The sequence below is a fragment of the Zalophus californianus genome, chromosome 15 (assembly GCF_009762305.2).
Source record: "Zalophus californianus isolate mZalCal1 chromosome 15, mZalCal1.pri.v2, whole genome shotgun sequence".
NCBI lineage: Eukaryota > Metazoa > Chordata > Mammalia > Carnivora > Otariidae > Zalophus > Zalophus californianus.
In genome coordinates, this window is record NC_045609.1 from 30067736 (window position 1) to 30085959 (window position 18224).

At 37.3% G+C, this 18224-nt stretch overlaps 1 protein-coding gene across 1 annotated transcript in view; it reads left to right on the top strand.

Moving 5' to 3' along the window:
- TET1 (tet methylcytosine dioxygenase 1) overlaps positions 1–18224 on the top strand; it is a 127394-nt gene that overhangs the window by 87454 nt on the left and 21716 nt on the right. The window contains exon 7 of the mRNA XM_027589225.2: positions 12724–12935. Within this exon, the coding sequence (XP_027445026.1) occupies positions 12724–12935 (212 nt within the window). The remainder of the gene's footprint in view (positions 1–12723; positions 12936–18224) is intronic.

Sequence of the window (18224 nt, forward strand, 5' to 3'; positions counted from 1 at the left end):
ATATATTACTCAATGCTCATTGGGACAAGTCCCTCCTTAATCCCCATCACCTATTTCACCCATCCCTCCACCCACCTCCCTCTAGTAACCATCAGTTTGTTCTCTATAGTTAAGAGTCTATTTTTTGGGTTCCCTTTTTTTTTCTTTGTTCACTTGTTTTGTTTCTTAAATTCCACATCTGAATGAAATCATACGGTATTTGTCTTTCTCTGACTAATTTCATGTAGCATTATACTCTCTAGCTCATTCCATGTTGTTGCAAATGGCAAGATTTCATTCTTTTTTATGGCTGAGGAACATTCCAGTGTGTATGTATACCACATCTTTATCCATTGATCTATCAACGGACACTTGGGCTGCTTCCATAATTTGGCTATTATAAATAATGCAGTAAACGTAGGGCTGCCTATATCTTTCTGAATTAGTGTTTTCATATTCTTTGGATAAATACCCAGTAGTGGAATTATTGCATCATATGGCATTTCTATTTTTAATATTTTTGGGACCCTCCATACTGTTTGCCATACTAGCTGCACCAGTTTGCATTTCCACCAACAGTGCACGAGGATTCCTTTCTCTCCACATCCTTGTCAACACTTGTTGTATTGTTTTATTTTAGTCACAGACAGGTGTGAGGTGATATCTCATTGTGGTTTTGATTTGCATTTCCCTGATGATGAGTGATGTTGAGAATCTTTTCATGTGTCTGTTGGCCATCTGTATGTATTCTTTGGACAGATGTCTGTTCCTGTCTTCTGTCCATTTTTTAATTGGATTATTTGGTTTTTGCGTGTTGTTGTATCAGTTCTTTGTATGTTTTGGATACTAACCATCTTTTCTCATTCAGTAGGTTTTCTTTTAGTTTTATTGATTATTTCCTTTGCATAAAAATCTATTACTTTTGGGGGTGCCTGGGTGGCTCAGTTGGTTAAGTGTCCAACTTTTGATTTGGGCTCAGTTCACTATCTCAGGGTTGTGAGATCAAGCCCCGCTGGGCGTGGAGTCGGCTTAAGAGTCTCTCTCTCCCACTACTCCCCCCTCAATAAGTAGATAAATAAATAAATAAAAATTTATTACTTTCGAATTTTAAAATCCATCTTAAATTTACCCTCTGAGATAATGATGTTTCACAACTTCCAGTATTAACTTTTGGTGTTAAAACTTTCAATTACATATGATAGACAACTGCTGAAGCATGTTGAGCAAAGAATTGACAGGGTCAATATTACTTATGGTAAAAACTGATTATTCTACAACTTTATTAATTTCAGTAAAAGCTTATTTGATTAAATAAGCATTCGATTGTTTTGGAGCAGAGTCTACCCAAGAGCATTTGCTCCTCCTTATATACTGAAATGGAAATCTTTGTGTGTGGTTTGGATGCAGTATTAGAAATTATAAAGAAGGTATCTGAGAAACTCCCTTAACTGTTAAAAAAGGCTTACAAATTCTTTGCTTATAATACTTGGGTTAACAATAAACCTTTTAGTTAATGTTAATTCTTCAAAAATAGAATTATATATGTGTGTGTATATATATATAATAGTGTAATCTACTTCATCATTGTCACCTAGTAAGTAAAAATTGATATTATGAATGAACTTGCATTTTAACTAGTAATGTTTGGTTTCTTTTAAGTGTTTATTAACCATTTGTATTTCTTCATGTAGTCTCTCTTCATAACCATTTTTTGTTTTGTTTACATTATCTTTTTTGTAAATAAAACTTCTATTATATAGTTTGCCATTGTTTAATCCTAGATTTTCTTATAGTCTCAGTGCTTGATTGTTATCTTGTACAGAAGTTTGAAATTCTTAGCAGGTCAAATCTATGTCACTATATACCTTCAGCTTTTCATGTTGCTAAGGAAGTCTTTCCTCGCCCTACTGTTATAAAAAGAGTGTCTCTTGTGCTTTCATAATTTTATGTATGGATCCGGTAGTTAATCTGACATTTTTTTCATTGATTTAAAATTCCACTTCATTTTCTATGTGTCCATTTTTGCTGACATTGCTCAATGACCCACTAGAGCAGACCATTGTTAGGCAGATACTATATGCTTTGCTTGAGCTTTAAAGAATATTTTTTTAAATTTAGAAGGCCTATTCCCTCTCATTTAAGAAAAGAAAAAACTTTGTCTGGAACACCTAATATTCTCTGTTTTTTTGGAAGTAGGGAGATTAGACAGCTGTTTAAATACTTTGTTTTTCTGTTGCCGATATAAATATACTATGACTAGAATCTAAATTTGCCTGCCCTAGTAGAACCTCTCTTGGTCTTTTAGTTTCTTCCTTCTAGGCCCTAAAGATATGAAAACACTGTAACCTTACATTTGCTTCTTTAGAAATCGTAACAGTAATTTTGTTTTTCAGGGCAGTCTTCTCTACTAGTTTTTTTTATTTTCTTTTTTAAGGTTTTATTTATTTGAGAGAGAGAGAGAGCACAAGCGGGGTGCGGGGCAGTGGAAGAAGCAGGCTCCCCACCAAGCAAGGAGCCTGATCCAGGACTCGATCCCAGGACCCTGGGATTATGACCTAAGCCGATGTCAGACACTCAACTGACTGAGCCACCCAGGGGCCTCTCTCTCCACCAATTTTATATGCATAGTAATGAGTTGTCCTAAACCTCCCTAGACCAGAGGTTATTTAGAATATCCTAGGTTATTGCTCTTTTTTTTTCTAAAGATTTCATTTATTTATTTGACAGAGAGAGACACAGTGAGAGAGGGAACACAAGCAGGGGGAGTGACATAGGGAGAAGCAGGCTTCCCGCAGAGCAGGAAACCCGATGCGGGGCTTAATCCCAGGACCCTGGGGTCATGACCTGAGCCAAAGGCAGACGTTTAATGACTGAGCCACCCAGGTGCTCCACGGTTATTGCTCTTGAGTCTAACCTACCTTAAGAGCTTCCCATGGATTATTTCGATAGGTTGTCCCATCTGGACCAGGTTCTCAGACAGTAAGTTTATTATGTACTTTTCAGAGCTATTCCTAACAGGCTGTTGAGGCAGAATAATTTATAACCTGGGATAAGGGAATTCTGTCATAGATTTGCTAGGAAATCTTTTCCTAATTATCATCAGACTGATGTATCTTCTTTCTCTACCGTTTCTCTGAAAGTGCTATCCCAATGATCAACCAATTCCTTAACTGCCAAAGAAAATTCTAGGTCCTCATAGCCTTTCTTCAGCAGCTCAAGCTATTGGTTACACTTCACTCTTCTGAGAAGTTCATGTGTTGTCTTCTGTAACACAGCTTTTCCCCATCATTCCTCAACTCTTCAATCAGCCTGTCTATAATATGTCTTCTTGGGTGAGCTTATTGATGACTCTGCCTTAAGCAGTCACCAGTATGCTAATTACTGTGAAATCCTACCACTGGTCTGCATGAGAATAGCATATAGAGGGAGCAGGGAGGAGACCAAGTGTAATGTTTGGAGGCGAGGGTCCAGGAAGGGCTTTGGAGAGATATTGACCCTTGAGCTACATCTTATATACACTGCATGCATCATCTTAATGTCAGAGATCCCAGAAATAGAACCAACTATGTATAATAATTTAATAATGGAGGTTTTATAAATCACAGAAGCCATCTGGTATCAATAGAGTTAGCAGAATTCTTCCTTAAATAACATTCTTGCCTCGTGGAGCTTGCTTTCAAAATCTTAGCATTGCCTTTGTACTGTCTTCTCTCTAGTGGCAAACACTTAGAGTCTTTTAAGAAGAGTCTCCTCCATGAAGCCTTCCCACTCCAAACAGAAAGACTTAGCCCTACTTTGCACACTTATTCATACAGACCCCTTACAAATGTCTTCTATTACCCCCTAACAATATTACAATAGAAAAATACATTGCTAGTATTATCCCCATTAGTTGAAATGATACTGTACGTTCAATTTTGCATTTGAATTGTTTCACTTATGGTCGTATTTAATTGGCTTCCCAGGTGATTTCAATTCGTAGCATATCATAATTAGACAAAATGACATCTTGCTAACCTGACAGTATTTTGGACTTACTACTAATTGTTTTCTCTAAATTAATATATTTTTTTAGTTTACATTAATTTCCTTCAGATGTTATCTAAAACTTAATAAACACTGAATATTCATTGTCCCACAGATTGACTTAAATTCAAAATAGATCTTTTATTTTGCCAAAAATGTGTCCATTGCTCATCAGTATGTAAAAACTTACTCTTTGCCCTTCTTCCTTGGTCTCTGACAGTCGCCTGTTTTTTAAAACACTGGAGTTGGTACTTCCATCCAGAGATCTACCTGTGGCTTATCTCTTGACCTATGACCCCACACATCCAGTAGCTCTGTTTTGAAACTTGTCTTCCATTTCTATGGGTCATGAACACTTGAATCCCAAGCTTGTATTGATAATAAAATATACAATATGAAACTTTGGCCAGCACCATAGAAATATTTTTAAACTTATAATTTTGAAATAATTTCAGACATTCAAAAATTGCAGGAATAGTGCAGAATTTCTATATACTCTTTCCTGACATTTCCCAAATGTAGCTTTTTACCAAATTAACTTTTCTTTATTTTTCATACTCCCTCCTTCTCTCTCCTTTGCTCCTCCCCCTTCTCTTTTTTCTTAACAAATAGTAATTTGTAAACACAACACCCTTTACCCTTAAATGCTTTGTTGTGTTTTTCAGAAAGCCAGGACGTTGCAGGGCACCTGGCTGGCTCAGTCAGGGGAGCATGAGACTCTTGATCTCAGGGTCATGAGTTGAAACCCCACATTGGGTGTAGAAATTACTTCTAAAAAAAATGAAAATTTGGGGCACCTGGGTGGCTCAGTCGTTAAGCGACTGCCTTCGGCTCAGGTCATGATCCCAGGGTCATGGGATCGAGCCCCGCATCGGGCTCCCTGCTCCGCGGGAAGCCTGCTTCTCCCTCTCCCATTCCCCCTGCTTGTGTTCCCTCTCTCACTGTGTCTCTCTCTGTCAAATAAATAAATAAAATCTTTAAAAGAAAACAGTCTTAAAAAAAAACAACAAAACAGGACATTGCCCTATAACCACAAAACAATTATGAAACTCTTAACAAAGCTACAGGACAATTATCGATGCTGTTATGATATCATTGTCTATCTAATCTTTAGGTCTTATTAACTAATAATTTCCTTTATGGAAAAAGAAAACAAATTTTGTCTCATGTCTTAAATTCAATCCAGGATCACTTGTTTACATTTAGTTGTTATATACCACATTTTTTTAACTAAAACTTTACAATGAAATGCCTAAGTGACTTAAAGACTTAGTAAACAGCCTTTTGATGGTCAATTATGTTTTCTTTTTCCCTTTATTTTAATTATTGAGGTATAATTAACATAAAATGAAATGTACACATAGGGGGGCACTTGGGTGGCTCAGTCGGTTGAGCATCGGACTCTTGGTTTAGGCTCAGGGCATGAACTCAGAATTGTGGGATCATGCCCCCTTTCATCTTTTCAGGCTAAGTGGGGAATCAGCTTGGGATTCTGTCTCTTCCTCTCCCTCTCCCACTCCATGCACACATGTGCATACACACACACAGACACACTCTGTCTTGCTCTCTCTCAAATAAATAAATCTTAAAAAATAAATAAATAAATAAACACATAGGGAGCACCTGGGTGGCTCAGTTAAGTGTATGCCTTCAGCTCAGGACATGATCCCAGGGTCCTGGGATCGAGTCCTGTGTCAGGCTCCTTGCTTGGCGGGGAGCCTGCTTCTCCTGCTGCCCCTCACCCCACTTGTGCTCTATCTCTCTGTCAAATAAATGGATAAAATCTTTTAAAAAAAAGGTCAGAAAACTAAGAATAGGAGAAAATATTTGCTAGTCAGATGTCTAATAAAGAGCTTTGTAGGGGCTTCTGGCTGGCTCATTCAGTGGAGCATGTGACTCTTGATTTCGCAGGTGTGAGTTCGAGCCCCATGTTGGGTGTAGAGATTACTTGAAACTTAAATATATATATATATATATATATATATATATATATTAAGGGATGCCTGGGTGTCTCGGCTGGTTAAAAGTCTGCCTTCGGCTTGGGCCATGATCCCAGGGTCTGGGGATCCAGCCCCACATCGGGCTCCTTGCTCAGCAGGGAGTCTGCTTCTCCCTTTGCCTGCCGCTCCTCCTGCTTGTACATGCGTGCGCTCTCTCTGACAAATAAAATCTTTTTTAAAAAATCTTAATAAAAAAAAAGACCTTGTATAAAGACTTAAAACTGGAGCACCTGGGTGGCTCATTCCGTTAAGTGTCTGCCTTAAGCTTATGAAAATAGGCTCAACATTGTTACTCATCAGGAAATGAAAATCAAACTCAAAATGAGATGCCTCTTTATACTACAATGGTCATAACTAACAGACAGAAAATAACAAGGGTTGAGGAGGATGTAGAGAAATGGGAACCTTTTGTACATTCCTAATGTGATTATCAAATAGTCATTCCACTTTGGAAAACTGTCTGATGGTTCCTTAAAAGGATAAATATAGTTAACTATATAACCAAGCAGTTCCACTCCTCAGTGTATACCCAAGATAAACGAAAACATATGTCTACAGAAAAACTTGTTATATGAATGTTCTTAGCAGCATCAATCATAATTGCAAATGTGCAAACAATCTAAATGGCAATCAACCAATTGATGGATAGATATAAATGGCATATCCATGCAATGGAATGTTAATTGGCAGTAAAAAGGAATGAAGTACTGATAAGTGCTACAAATTTGAATGAACATACGTGAAGTGAAAGAAGCCAGACACAAAAGTCCACCAGTTAGAGGATTCTAACTAATAGTAAAATCCATAGAGATAGAAAATTGTTGAGGGCCAAGAAAAGAGGGAAATGTGGCATGATTGCTAAGGATGGGGGTGGGGATGAAAATGTTCTAAAATTATATAGTGGGGGGCGCCTGGGTGGCTCAGTTGGTTAAGCGGCTGCCTTCCGCTAGGGTCATGATCCCAGGGTCCTGGAATCGAGCCCCACATTGGGCTCCCTGCTCAGCGGAGAACCTGTTTCTCCCTCTCCCTCTGCCTGCCACTCTGCCTACTTGTGCTATCTATCTGTCAAATAAATAAATAAACTCTTAAAAAATAAATAAATAAATAAATAAAATTATATAGTGGTAGTGGTTGGCCAACTCTGAGTATACTAAGAAGCATTGCATTCCATACTTTATTTACTGATTTATTTTTTATTTCTTTCTTTACCTTGAGAGATTGAGCACACCAGGAGGGTGGTGGGGAAAGGAAGAGGGAGAGTGAATCCTAAGCAGGCTCCACACCCGGTGCAGAGCCCAACGGGGAGCCCAAAGTGAGCTCAATCTCAGGAACCTGAGGTCATGACCTAAGCCAAAATCAAGAGTCGGATGCTTAACCAGCTGAGCCACCCAGGCACTCATGAATTTCATACTTTAAAAGGATGGACTTTATGATATTTAAATTATATTTTAGTTGTGCTGATATCAAAAGATAAGTGGAATATATTTATGAATGCTATTTTTTTAAAAAGATTTTATTTATTTATTTGACAGAGAGAGACACAGTGAGAGAGGGAACACAAGCAGGGGGAGTGGGAAAGGGAGAAGCAGGCGTCCTGCAGAGCAGGGAGCCCTATTCGGGGCTTGATCACAGGACCCTGGGATCATGACCTGAGCCGAAGGCAGATGCTTAACGACTGAGCCACCCAAGCGCCCCTTATGAATGCTATTTAAAACATTTTTCATTCCAACATATTCAATTTGTTGTATGTTTTTAATTAACACAATTAGCAAAAAAAATCTGTGTGATATAACAATTTCATAATATATAATGGAAATTATACAAATAGATATTTTTAAATAACAGAAAAGTAGTCACAGACATTACTCACAGAAGTTTGTATGCACCATTTACCATGTAAAGTGACTGTCATGTGGCCACAAATTCAAGAGCTTACAAATTAATACACCCTCCAGTTATGAAATAATGGATTCTCGAGAAAAGTTTTAAAATTTTGGGACACTTGTATCACTTAACGTCTTTTTTTTTAAATGAGAATTTTCATCTTATCAATAGTGTAACTTAAACTTTTTGGAAATTTTCATAAAATGCAACCACATTAGGTTTTTGTGGTTTTTAACCATCCACTCAACAAATGTTTGAGGAGCTGAGTTCTGTGCTCAGGAGCCATGTGTGCAGTTTTAAAGAAAAAGACGTAAAACAGTGGCTAATACTTATTAGATCCTAGCTCTGTGGTGGTACTATAGAAAGGTTAAGAAACTTGCTACATCCTGAGATAGTAAATTGACTAAGCGGTTTCAGGCTTTTTTTTAAATTAGGGTAAGATACACTTTTAAAAATTAATTATAGCATACATACAGAAGGCTGTAGAAATCCTAAAGTCACAGAGTTTTTCTGAAGTGAGCACCACTGTGTGAGCAGCATCTAATAGTACTGGCAGTTCAGAAGCCCTCTTGTCCCCCCTTCCTGCTACCCCGGAAAAGTAGCCACTCTCGTGTCTTCTAACATTATGGATTAATCTTGCCTGATTTGAACTTTATATAAATACAGTCTTAATGTAATTATTCTTTTGTCTTGTCGTCTTTTATCCAGCATTAGAATTGTAAGATTAATTTATGTTGTCTGTGGTTGAATATCATTCTCATTGTGTTCAGTAGTGTTCTGTTATCATAAATAGTTAAAATTTACTGATTTATTCTTCCGGTGATTCACACTGGAGTTGTTTCCAGTTTGAGATAATTATGAATATTGGTGTTGTCTTTGGGAAATAGAAGAATGCGTTTTTGTGTGATTATATACCTAGAAGTGAAATTGCTGGATTATGGGGGCAGGAGATGTGCATAGCTTTGGTTGATAGGAAACCATAGCTTTCCAAAGTGCTTATCTTTTATTACATTCCCATGAGTAACGTACAAGTGTTCCAGTTGCTCCACATTCTTATCAGTGCTCCCCATTTTCTTTTGTCATTTTAGACATTCTACTGGGTGTGTAGTGTAGTGCCTCTTTTTTTTTAAGACCTCTTTCCTCTTTTTTAATATTAAATGTACAGTTCATTAGTGTTACATATATGTTCACATTGTTGTGAAGCAGAACCCCAGAATGTCATCTTTCAAATCTGAAACCTTATATCCGTTAAATAACTCCATTTTCCCATAATCACAGCCATGGTAACCACCATTCCACTTTTATGTTTTACGAATTTGACTATGTTAGAGTAGTCATATAACTAGAATCATACAGATTTGCTTTTTTTGTTACTGGCTTACTTCACTTAACATTATCTCCTTAAGGTTGACCCATGTTGTAGGATGTAACAGGATTTACTTCCTTTTTTTTCTTTAATTTTATTTTTTTTAAAGATTTCATTTATTTATTTGAGAGAGAGAGAGAATGAGAGATAGCACGAAAGGGAAGAGGGTCAGAGGGAGAAGGAGACTCCCTGCTGAGCAGGGAGCCTGATATGGGACTCGATCCCGGGACTCCAGGATCATGACCTGAGCCGAAGGCAGTCGCTTAACCAACTGAGCCACCCAGGCGCCCCTCCTTTTTAAGTCTGAATAATACTCTGTTATACATATATGCCGCATTTTGTTTATCCAGTGCTGCTATGAACATGCATACGCAAATAATTGTTTTAGGCCTTGCTTTCAACTCTTTTGGATGTATACTCAGAAGTGGAATTGTTGGATCACATGGCAGTTATATTTTTAATTTTTTGAAGAACCTCCAGACTGTTTTCTATAGCAGTTGCACCAACATATGTGGTGCTTTAAAATTTTTTTACTTTGCTACATGACTAGTAATGTGGAGCATATTTTCATATGTTCATCATCTGTTTGATATTCTCTTGTGTTGAGCCTATTTGATTTTTTGGCCAATTTTCTTTTGTGTTTTTATTACTCACTTGGAGAAATTTCTTTATATATTTTGGGTAAAAATATTTTGTCAATTATATATATGCCAATATTTCTCCCACTGTATTATTTGCCTTTATAGCTTCTTAATCTATTGCTACTTAATGATTTTGATGAACGGAAGTTCTTAATCATAATGTAATCCAGGGTTTTTTAATATTTTATTTTTAAGTAATCTCTTCAACTAACATGAGGCTCGAACTTCCTACCCGAGATCAAGAGTTGCATGCTCTACCAATCACCCCTATAATCCAACTTCTTAACTCTTTATAATTATTAAGTTTGGTAATTTATTCTAAAATTGTTTTACCTGCTTCAAGGTCATGAAGATGTTTTCTTCCAAAAATTTACTGTTTTAACTTTTGTATTTAGATCAACAATATACTCAAGCTCATATTTTTCCCATATGGATATTACATAGTACCATTTATTTAAAAGACTACTTTTTATTGCAGTGTCAACTTTGTCAGAAGTCTGATGGCCATATACATACACATCTCCTGCACTTTTTTTTTTAAAGATTTTATTTATTTATTTATTTGAGAGAGAGAGAAACAGCACGAGAGGGGAGAGGGTTAGGGGGAGAAGCAGGCTCCCCGCTGAGTTGGGAGGCCAATGTGGGACTCGATCCCAGGACTCTGGGATCATGACCTGAGCCGAAGGCAGTTGCTTAACCAACTGAGCCACCCAGGCGCCCTCTCCTGCACTCTTCATTCTGTTGAACTGTTTATGTGTCTTTGCACCAATAGTTAACTATAATTACTATAGCTTTAAAATAGATATTGATAATCTCATAAGTCACTTTGTCTTTGTTCATTTTCTTGGCTTTTCATCTTCCTTTCATTTCCATATAAGCTTTGGCACAAGTTTGTCAACTTCTACCCAAAACAAAATAAGCTCTGATAGGATTTTGATTGCAATTGCGTGAAATGTAGAAATCCATTTGGGGAAAATTGACAACATTATAATAGTGTCTATTCCATGAACATGGTACTTCTCTCCATTTATTTAAGTCATCTTTAATTTCTTTTAATGTTTTTATAGTTTTCATAGGTCTTACACAGGTTTAATACTTGTCTTCCTCCATTTAGACTGCTATGAGAAAATACCAGACTGAGTGGCTTCTATACAACAGAAATTTATTTCTCACAATTCTGGAGTTTGGAAGTCTCAGATCAGGGTGCCAGCATGGTTGGGTGAGGGCCCTCTTCTCTTTGTGTGTTTTCACATGTTTAAAGGCATTAGGGAGTTCTATGGTGTCTTATTTGATATGAACACTAATCTCACTGATGAGAGCTTCCCCCTTATGACTTAATTATCTCCCAAAGGCCCTACCTCCTAATACCATCACAATTGGGATTCAGGATTTAATATATCTATTTTGGGTGGTCACAAATATCCATACCAAGGCAATACCTAAGGTGCTTATTGAACCTAGATCTGAATTTCGAGACTCATTATGGTTAATTTTCTGGTGTTCACTAAAGGATATTTGGAAAAAATCTGGGAAAAGCATAGATACCTAATAAATAGCATTTTAGCATTTCCCATACAAAAACTGGATCAATGTAACTTTGTTCTTTGATAACTTGAAAAGTATCTGGAAAATTTTTGTTTGATACAATGTATATCATTTTTGAGCTTATTTGAAAGCAAATGTATTCTTATTTGGCTGTAAAAGGACATATAAATATAGAAAAAAATTTTAATATAAATAATTGTGTTTAGGGGGAAGGTCCTAAAGCCAACTCTACTCAAGGGATGCCTTGGTAGCAATGATTGTTAACCATCTGGAGTGACAGAAGAAAGTGATATTGGGTAACTAACATCTTAAGAAGTTTCATCTCAAGTTTATGTAATATTATTATAGCAACAAAAATGGAATCTTAATTATGCTGTTGGTTGCTCCGTTTTGGTCACAGGGGTGGGCACCTTTATCATTTACTGATTATGTACTGATTAATGTGGTCAGTGTCTTTGCTCTGTAAATTTGTGATATATGGAGGGAGTTTTAACCAGAATTGGTTGGTTTTATGTCTTGTGAACATTTTTATGTAATTCTTTTTGTAAGCACTGGGACCACTGGGCAATATTTTAAACACGTTTGAGGCCTGTTTAGCACCCCAGGGGTATGATGCGGTGTAAGATAAATCAATCACTATTCAAAATTAATTGTTATATTTTGCATTCACCATGTCAACTGAACCACCTTAATCTTATGATAATATGGGTATGATAAATCCTTGTGGTAGCATGGGGAAAAAAATCACAGAAATTGCAGCAACATTACTTTGTATATTAATTATTCTGTATAATAAAACCATTCACCCAAGGAAAAGATCCCTAACTTTGTGCAAATGCTAAATTTCAGTGCTGAAGTTCATTTTTGATATTGGGAATCCTTGGTTATTTGCATGTAGCTAGATTTGTCCCGATGTGTCATTTGTGGAAGAACAGAACAGTTAGGCTCTTTCCAGGAGATCCTGTGTTGTCTATTTTGCAATACTGTATCAATAGTGAAATAAAACAAACTGCTTTGGTCTACTTTTACAAATAACAACCACATACCACAGACTTCTGTTCTGCCTTGTTGTTTGTTTAGTCAAGTAACCTGGGATACCCTGAGGAGTTGTGTGGACGCAGCTAGTCAGAAAACTGAATGTCCTAGAGACTTCAACCCTTTGAGAAATAGTCATGTTTAAAAAGACCTAAAATGCAAGGACACAGAGCTTTAAAGACGATATCCATTGCACTCAACTGTAGGTGTCTTCTGTTCCATAAACAAATGCATTATGCTTTTCCAGGTTTTAAGAAGAGGCAGCGATGAAGAGAAAGTTCTTTGTTTGGTTCGGCAACGGACAGGCCATCACTGCCCAACAGCTGTGATGGTGGTGCTTATCATGGTATGGGACGGCATTCCTCTCCCCATGGCTGACAGATTGTACACGGAGCTTACTGAAAACCTAAAGTCATACAATGGTCATCCCACAGACCGAAGATGCACGCTCAATGAAAAGTAATCAAATCTGTTTTGTACTGCTTTCCCGTTCACATCTCTATCATGTAATATTAAATAGTTCATTAACTACCGGTTATGCATATTATAGAATTTTAGGTATTCTGAAACTAAAGAATGAACCTTTTTTTTTCCCAAAAAAAGAGACTTCGTTTCATAGCGAGTTGAGACCATTGTAGAGTTGGTTTGTTTGTTTGTAATATCTACACCCAGCATTGGGCTCAAGCTCACCAACCCCAGATCAAACCCTGAGATCAAGAGTCGCATGCTCTCCTCTGACTGAACCAACCAGTTGCCCTAAGAGAGTATTCTTTTTCTGCTTCCCTCTTTGATGCCTGATCCTACTCACCCATAGAGTCTGGAGGAGAGGGATTTTTTCCAGAAAGGAAAAGCTCCTCCATAGAGAATTGTACTATATTCTCAGCAGTGTAAGAGAGTACCTCTTTTCCTACCGTTTTGCCAGGAATATGATGTCAAACTTGAGGTTTTGCCTTTTAGTAGGTGGTAAATGGCATTTTTCATGTTATGAATGAGTTTTTTCATATGGTTAAGAGTCATTTGCCTTTTTGGGTGGGGGTAGTTATTGCTCAACTATGTGTTAATTATTTTAGCCCTTGTTTCTTTCTTTTTTTTTTTTAAATGTGGTGTACGTTGATTTTTTTTTTTTTAGGATTTTATTTATTTGACAGAGAGAGACATAGCAAGAGAGGGAACACAAGTAGGGGGAGTGAGAAAGGGAGAAGCAGGCTCCCAGCTGAGCAAGGAGCCCAATGCAGGGCTTGATCCCAGGACCCTGGATCATGACCTGAGCCGAAGGCAGATGCTCAGTGACTGAGCCACCCAGGCGTCCCTTAGCTCTTGTTTCTAAAGGATTGCTTCTTTTATGTATTGGGTGCTTAACACTTTGTTATATAATGTCTAAACCGTTTTGCCAGTTTGATACTTGTCTTTTTACTTCTGCTATGTTATCTTTTGCGTTTTCCTTTTTTTTTTTTTTTAATTTCCTAAGTAATCTCCACACCCATGGCGCTCGAACTTACAACCCCAAGATCAAGAGGCACATTATCCAGCAACTGAGCTGGCCAGGTGCCCCATCCCCTTTCCATTTTAATATAATTAACCGTATCTATTTTTTCTTTAGTGTCTGAATTTTAACTGGTATTTAAGAACATTTTTCTCTCAAGTTGTACAGTAATTCACCCATATTTTCTTTTAGTTCTTGTTGAAATTGTAAATTTTTAAAATGTGAATCTGTGATGTATTTAAAATTTATGCTACTTAATAGTGGGAGGAGGAGATCCATTTAAGAAAACACCAGTTGTAAGAGAGCATTTCTTTCCCCTTGATTTGAAATGCCACTTTAACTGTAAACAAAAATTACATATGAGACAGAGTCCTCTCTTGTATTTGAAGTTCATATCATTGTCCTGGCTTTTCAGGTACTAGTGCCACATTTTTTTTTAATTATAGAGATTTTAGAATGTATTTTAGTATTTGGTAGGGATAGTTCACCTTACTCGCTCTTTTTCAAAGCTTTCTATTATTCTTTTCTGTTTTTGCTTCCGAATAAACTTTAAAATGAATTTGTCTAGTTTAAGATAGAGCCAATGACATTTTTAATGAGATTTCATTAAATTAAGTTACAATGATATTGAATCTTCCTATCCCATAACATGGTTTTTCTTTCCATTTATTCAAGTTTACTTTTGTGTCTTCAGGATTGTTTTGTGTAGTTTTCCTCATACATGTCTCTCTTTTTTAAAAGACGTGTCATTATACTGTGGCGCCTGGCTGGCTCACAGCATGCAACTCTTGATCTCGGGTTTTCAGTTCGAGCCACGTGGTCAGTGTAGAGATTACTGAAAAAATAAAAATCTTTCAGGTGCCTGGGTGGCTTAGTAGGTTATGCGTCTGGACTCTTTCAGAGATCAAGCCCTGCATTGGGCTCCACACAGAACTTTGGGCCTGCTTGAGATTCTCTCCTTCTTCCTCTACCCTTTCCTCTGCTCGTTTCCCCTCTGTCTGTCTCTCTCTGTAAAATAAATAAATAGATAAGTAAATAAATAAAATCTTTGCAAGAAAAGTGAGTAAATAAAAATCTTTTTTAAAAAAAAGTGTCGGGATGCCTGGGTGGCTCAGTTGGTTAAGTGTCTGCCTTCAGCTCCGGTCATGATCCCAGGGTCCTGGGATCGAGTCCCACATGGGGCTCCTTACTCAGCAGGGAGCCTGCTTCTCCTATTCCTCTGCCCATCACTCCCTCTGCTTGTGCTCTCTCTCTCTCTCAAAAATAAATAAATAAAATTTTTTTAAAAAAGAAAAAAATGGGGCGCTTAGGTGGCTCAGTCGTTAAGCCTCTGCCTTCGGCTCAGGTCATGATCCCAGGGCCCTGGGATCGAGCCCCGCATCGGGCTCCCTGCTCAGAGGGAAGCCTGCTTCTCCCTCTCCTACTCCCCCTGCTTGTGTTCCCTCTCTCTCTGTGTCTCTGTCAAATAAATAAATACAATCCTTAAAAAAAAAAGAAATGTCATTGTATAAAATATAAACAATATATATTGTCCCCTCTCTGATCCCCACACAAAATTAATTTGCATACCTTATCTTTACAATGCCAGTAATATACAAACTATTTTTAATGTCTGCTAATTCTTTTGTACGTAGATTCACAATAAACATAGTAACTCTTGTATGAAAGCACTGCTTTGAAGGATAGACATATATTGCCTCATTTAATCTTCCCAAGAATCCAATAACCTAAGTTTTATTCTATTTCACTCAGTGTAGATCTAGCATACCTTTTTAATTTTTAAGTAATCTCTATACCCACTGTGGGGTTCAGTCTCATGACCCCAAAATAAAGAGTCTCATGCTTTACTGACAGGGCCGGTCAGGCATGCCTTCAGCTTATCTTTTTTTTTTTTTTTTTAAGATTCTTACCGGGGTGCCTGGCTTGCTCAGTTGGTAGAGCATGTGTCTCTTAATCTCGGGGTTGTGAGTTAAAGCCCCATATTGGGTATGGAGCCTAGTTAAAAAATAAATAGAATAAATAAATAAATAAATATTCTTATTCTCTATTATTACAGAATAGATGCAAGAATCCTTCAGTGAACTCTTATATACCTCTCACCTAGATTTCATCATCATTAAGTTTGTAACATTTGCATTTATATACAAAGTCACACATACACACACATATTATTATTGATTAAAAATAATTTTTTTCATTCTGGATTGTCAGCTAGTTGCAGGCTTTATGCTTTTTCCTGTAAATAATACATAAGAGGGTATATTCTAAGCATGAGGACATTCATTTACATAAACCCAGCAAAATTATTAAAATCAGAAAATTTATCTTCGATAAAATGCTGTCATCTAATCTACAGTTCATATTCAGATATTGAATATTTTCCAAGAATGTACTTTATAGGGGCACCTGGGAGGCCCAGTCAGTTAATCATCTGCCTTCGGCTCAGGTCATGACCCAGGGTCCTGGGAGCAAGTTCCACATCGAGCTCCCTGCTCCGCGGGGAATCTTCTCCTCTCTCTCTGCCGTCTGCCTGCTTGTTTCTGGTCTCTCTTGTCTCTCTCTCTCTCTCTCTCTCAAATAAATATATAAAATCTTGGGCGCCTGGGTGGCTCAGTTGGTTAAGCAACTGCCTTCGGTTCAGGTCGTGATCCCGGAGTCCTGGGATCAAGTCCCACATCGGACTCCCTGCTCAGCGGGGAGTCTGCTTCTCCCTCTGACCCTCTTCCCTCTCGTGCTCTCTATCTCTCATTCTCTCTCTCTCTCAAATAAATAAATAAAATCTTAAAATATATATATATATATAAAATCTTAAAATAATAATAATAATGTACTTTGTAGTAATTTTCCCCCACCCAGGAATTGATGGGTTAACTTGTTTTGCCTTTTTCATGTCTCCCTCTCTCCTCTTTTTGGTCTCTTGATTGTTTCTTATCTCATGCGTTGTCTTCCATGGCATTGATTTTTTTTTTAAGATTTTTTTAATTTATTTGAGAGAGACAGAGAGAGATTGCACAAGCGTGGAGAGGGAACAGGGAGAGAATCTCAACTCCCCACTGAGTGCCAAGCCCATTGCAGAGTTCTGTCTCACAACCCTGAGATACCGACTGATCAGAAATCAAGAGTCAGATGCTTAACCAACTGAGCCACCCAGGCGCCTGGGCATTGACATGCATTGACATTTTTGAAGGCCTAATTTTATAGACTGTTGCTCAGTTTGTTTTTGACTGATTGTTTCTTTCTAATTAAAATCAAGTGAGGAATTACTGGTAGGACTACACTTTTTTTTTGTTTTTTAAAGATTATATTTATTTATTTGACAGAGAGAGACACAGCAAGAGAGGGAACACAAGCAGGGGGAGCAGGAGAGGGAGAAGCAGTCTTCCCGCAGAGCAGGGAGCCTGATGCGGGGCTCCATCCCAGGACCCTGGGATCATGACCTGAGCCGAAGGCAGACGCTTAACAACTGAGCCACCCAGGCACCCCGGGAGTACACTTTGTCCATAATATCAGGACCTGTTTCAGTTCATTTGTCCTATTACCAGTGATGTTGACTATTTCAGATATTCTGCAAAAGCTCTTTTAGGTCTCACAGTTCTGTACTGTTTCTGTGTGTTTCATTGTTTAACTGTCAGATGTTAATTAAACTACATTTTTCTTTCCTTCACATGTATCATTTCAATGACATGAATGTACTATTTATTTTTCTTTTTGTAGTCAGTGTTATCTTAATATCAGGTATTTTCTTGACTTCACAATTAAAAAATACTACTAGTTTTGATCTCAAAATTTCTGTATACTTTTCATTTACTGATTTTCTAACTATGGGGTTTTTTGTTTGTTTTTAATCATTACATAAGTACCACATACATACTATTAGAAATTTCCAAGTATTATGCAATTGGAAGCCACAGGAGTGTATGTTATTTCCTCGGGTTTCATATTTTTGTATGAATGTTTTAGTCATTGTCATTCTTACTATCAGGTCCATGTTAGGGTCTCAGAAATGCCCCCAATGTACTAAAATACCAAGTTACTGAATGAAACAAGCTTTAAGTTCAATTTTTCCTTTTGTATTCTTAATAAAGGCTTTTGTTAAAATTAACAAGGTGATTTCACATACAATATATAATCCAGTATCAATCCTCGGGATTAAATAACGTCAGTTTATAGATGACGGAGTTAAAGTCCAAAGAGGTAATGAGATACTTTCCTTTTCATATCTGATAGGGGAACAGATCCAAGATTTAAAATGCAGACCCTTTGGG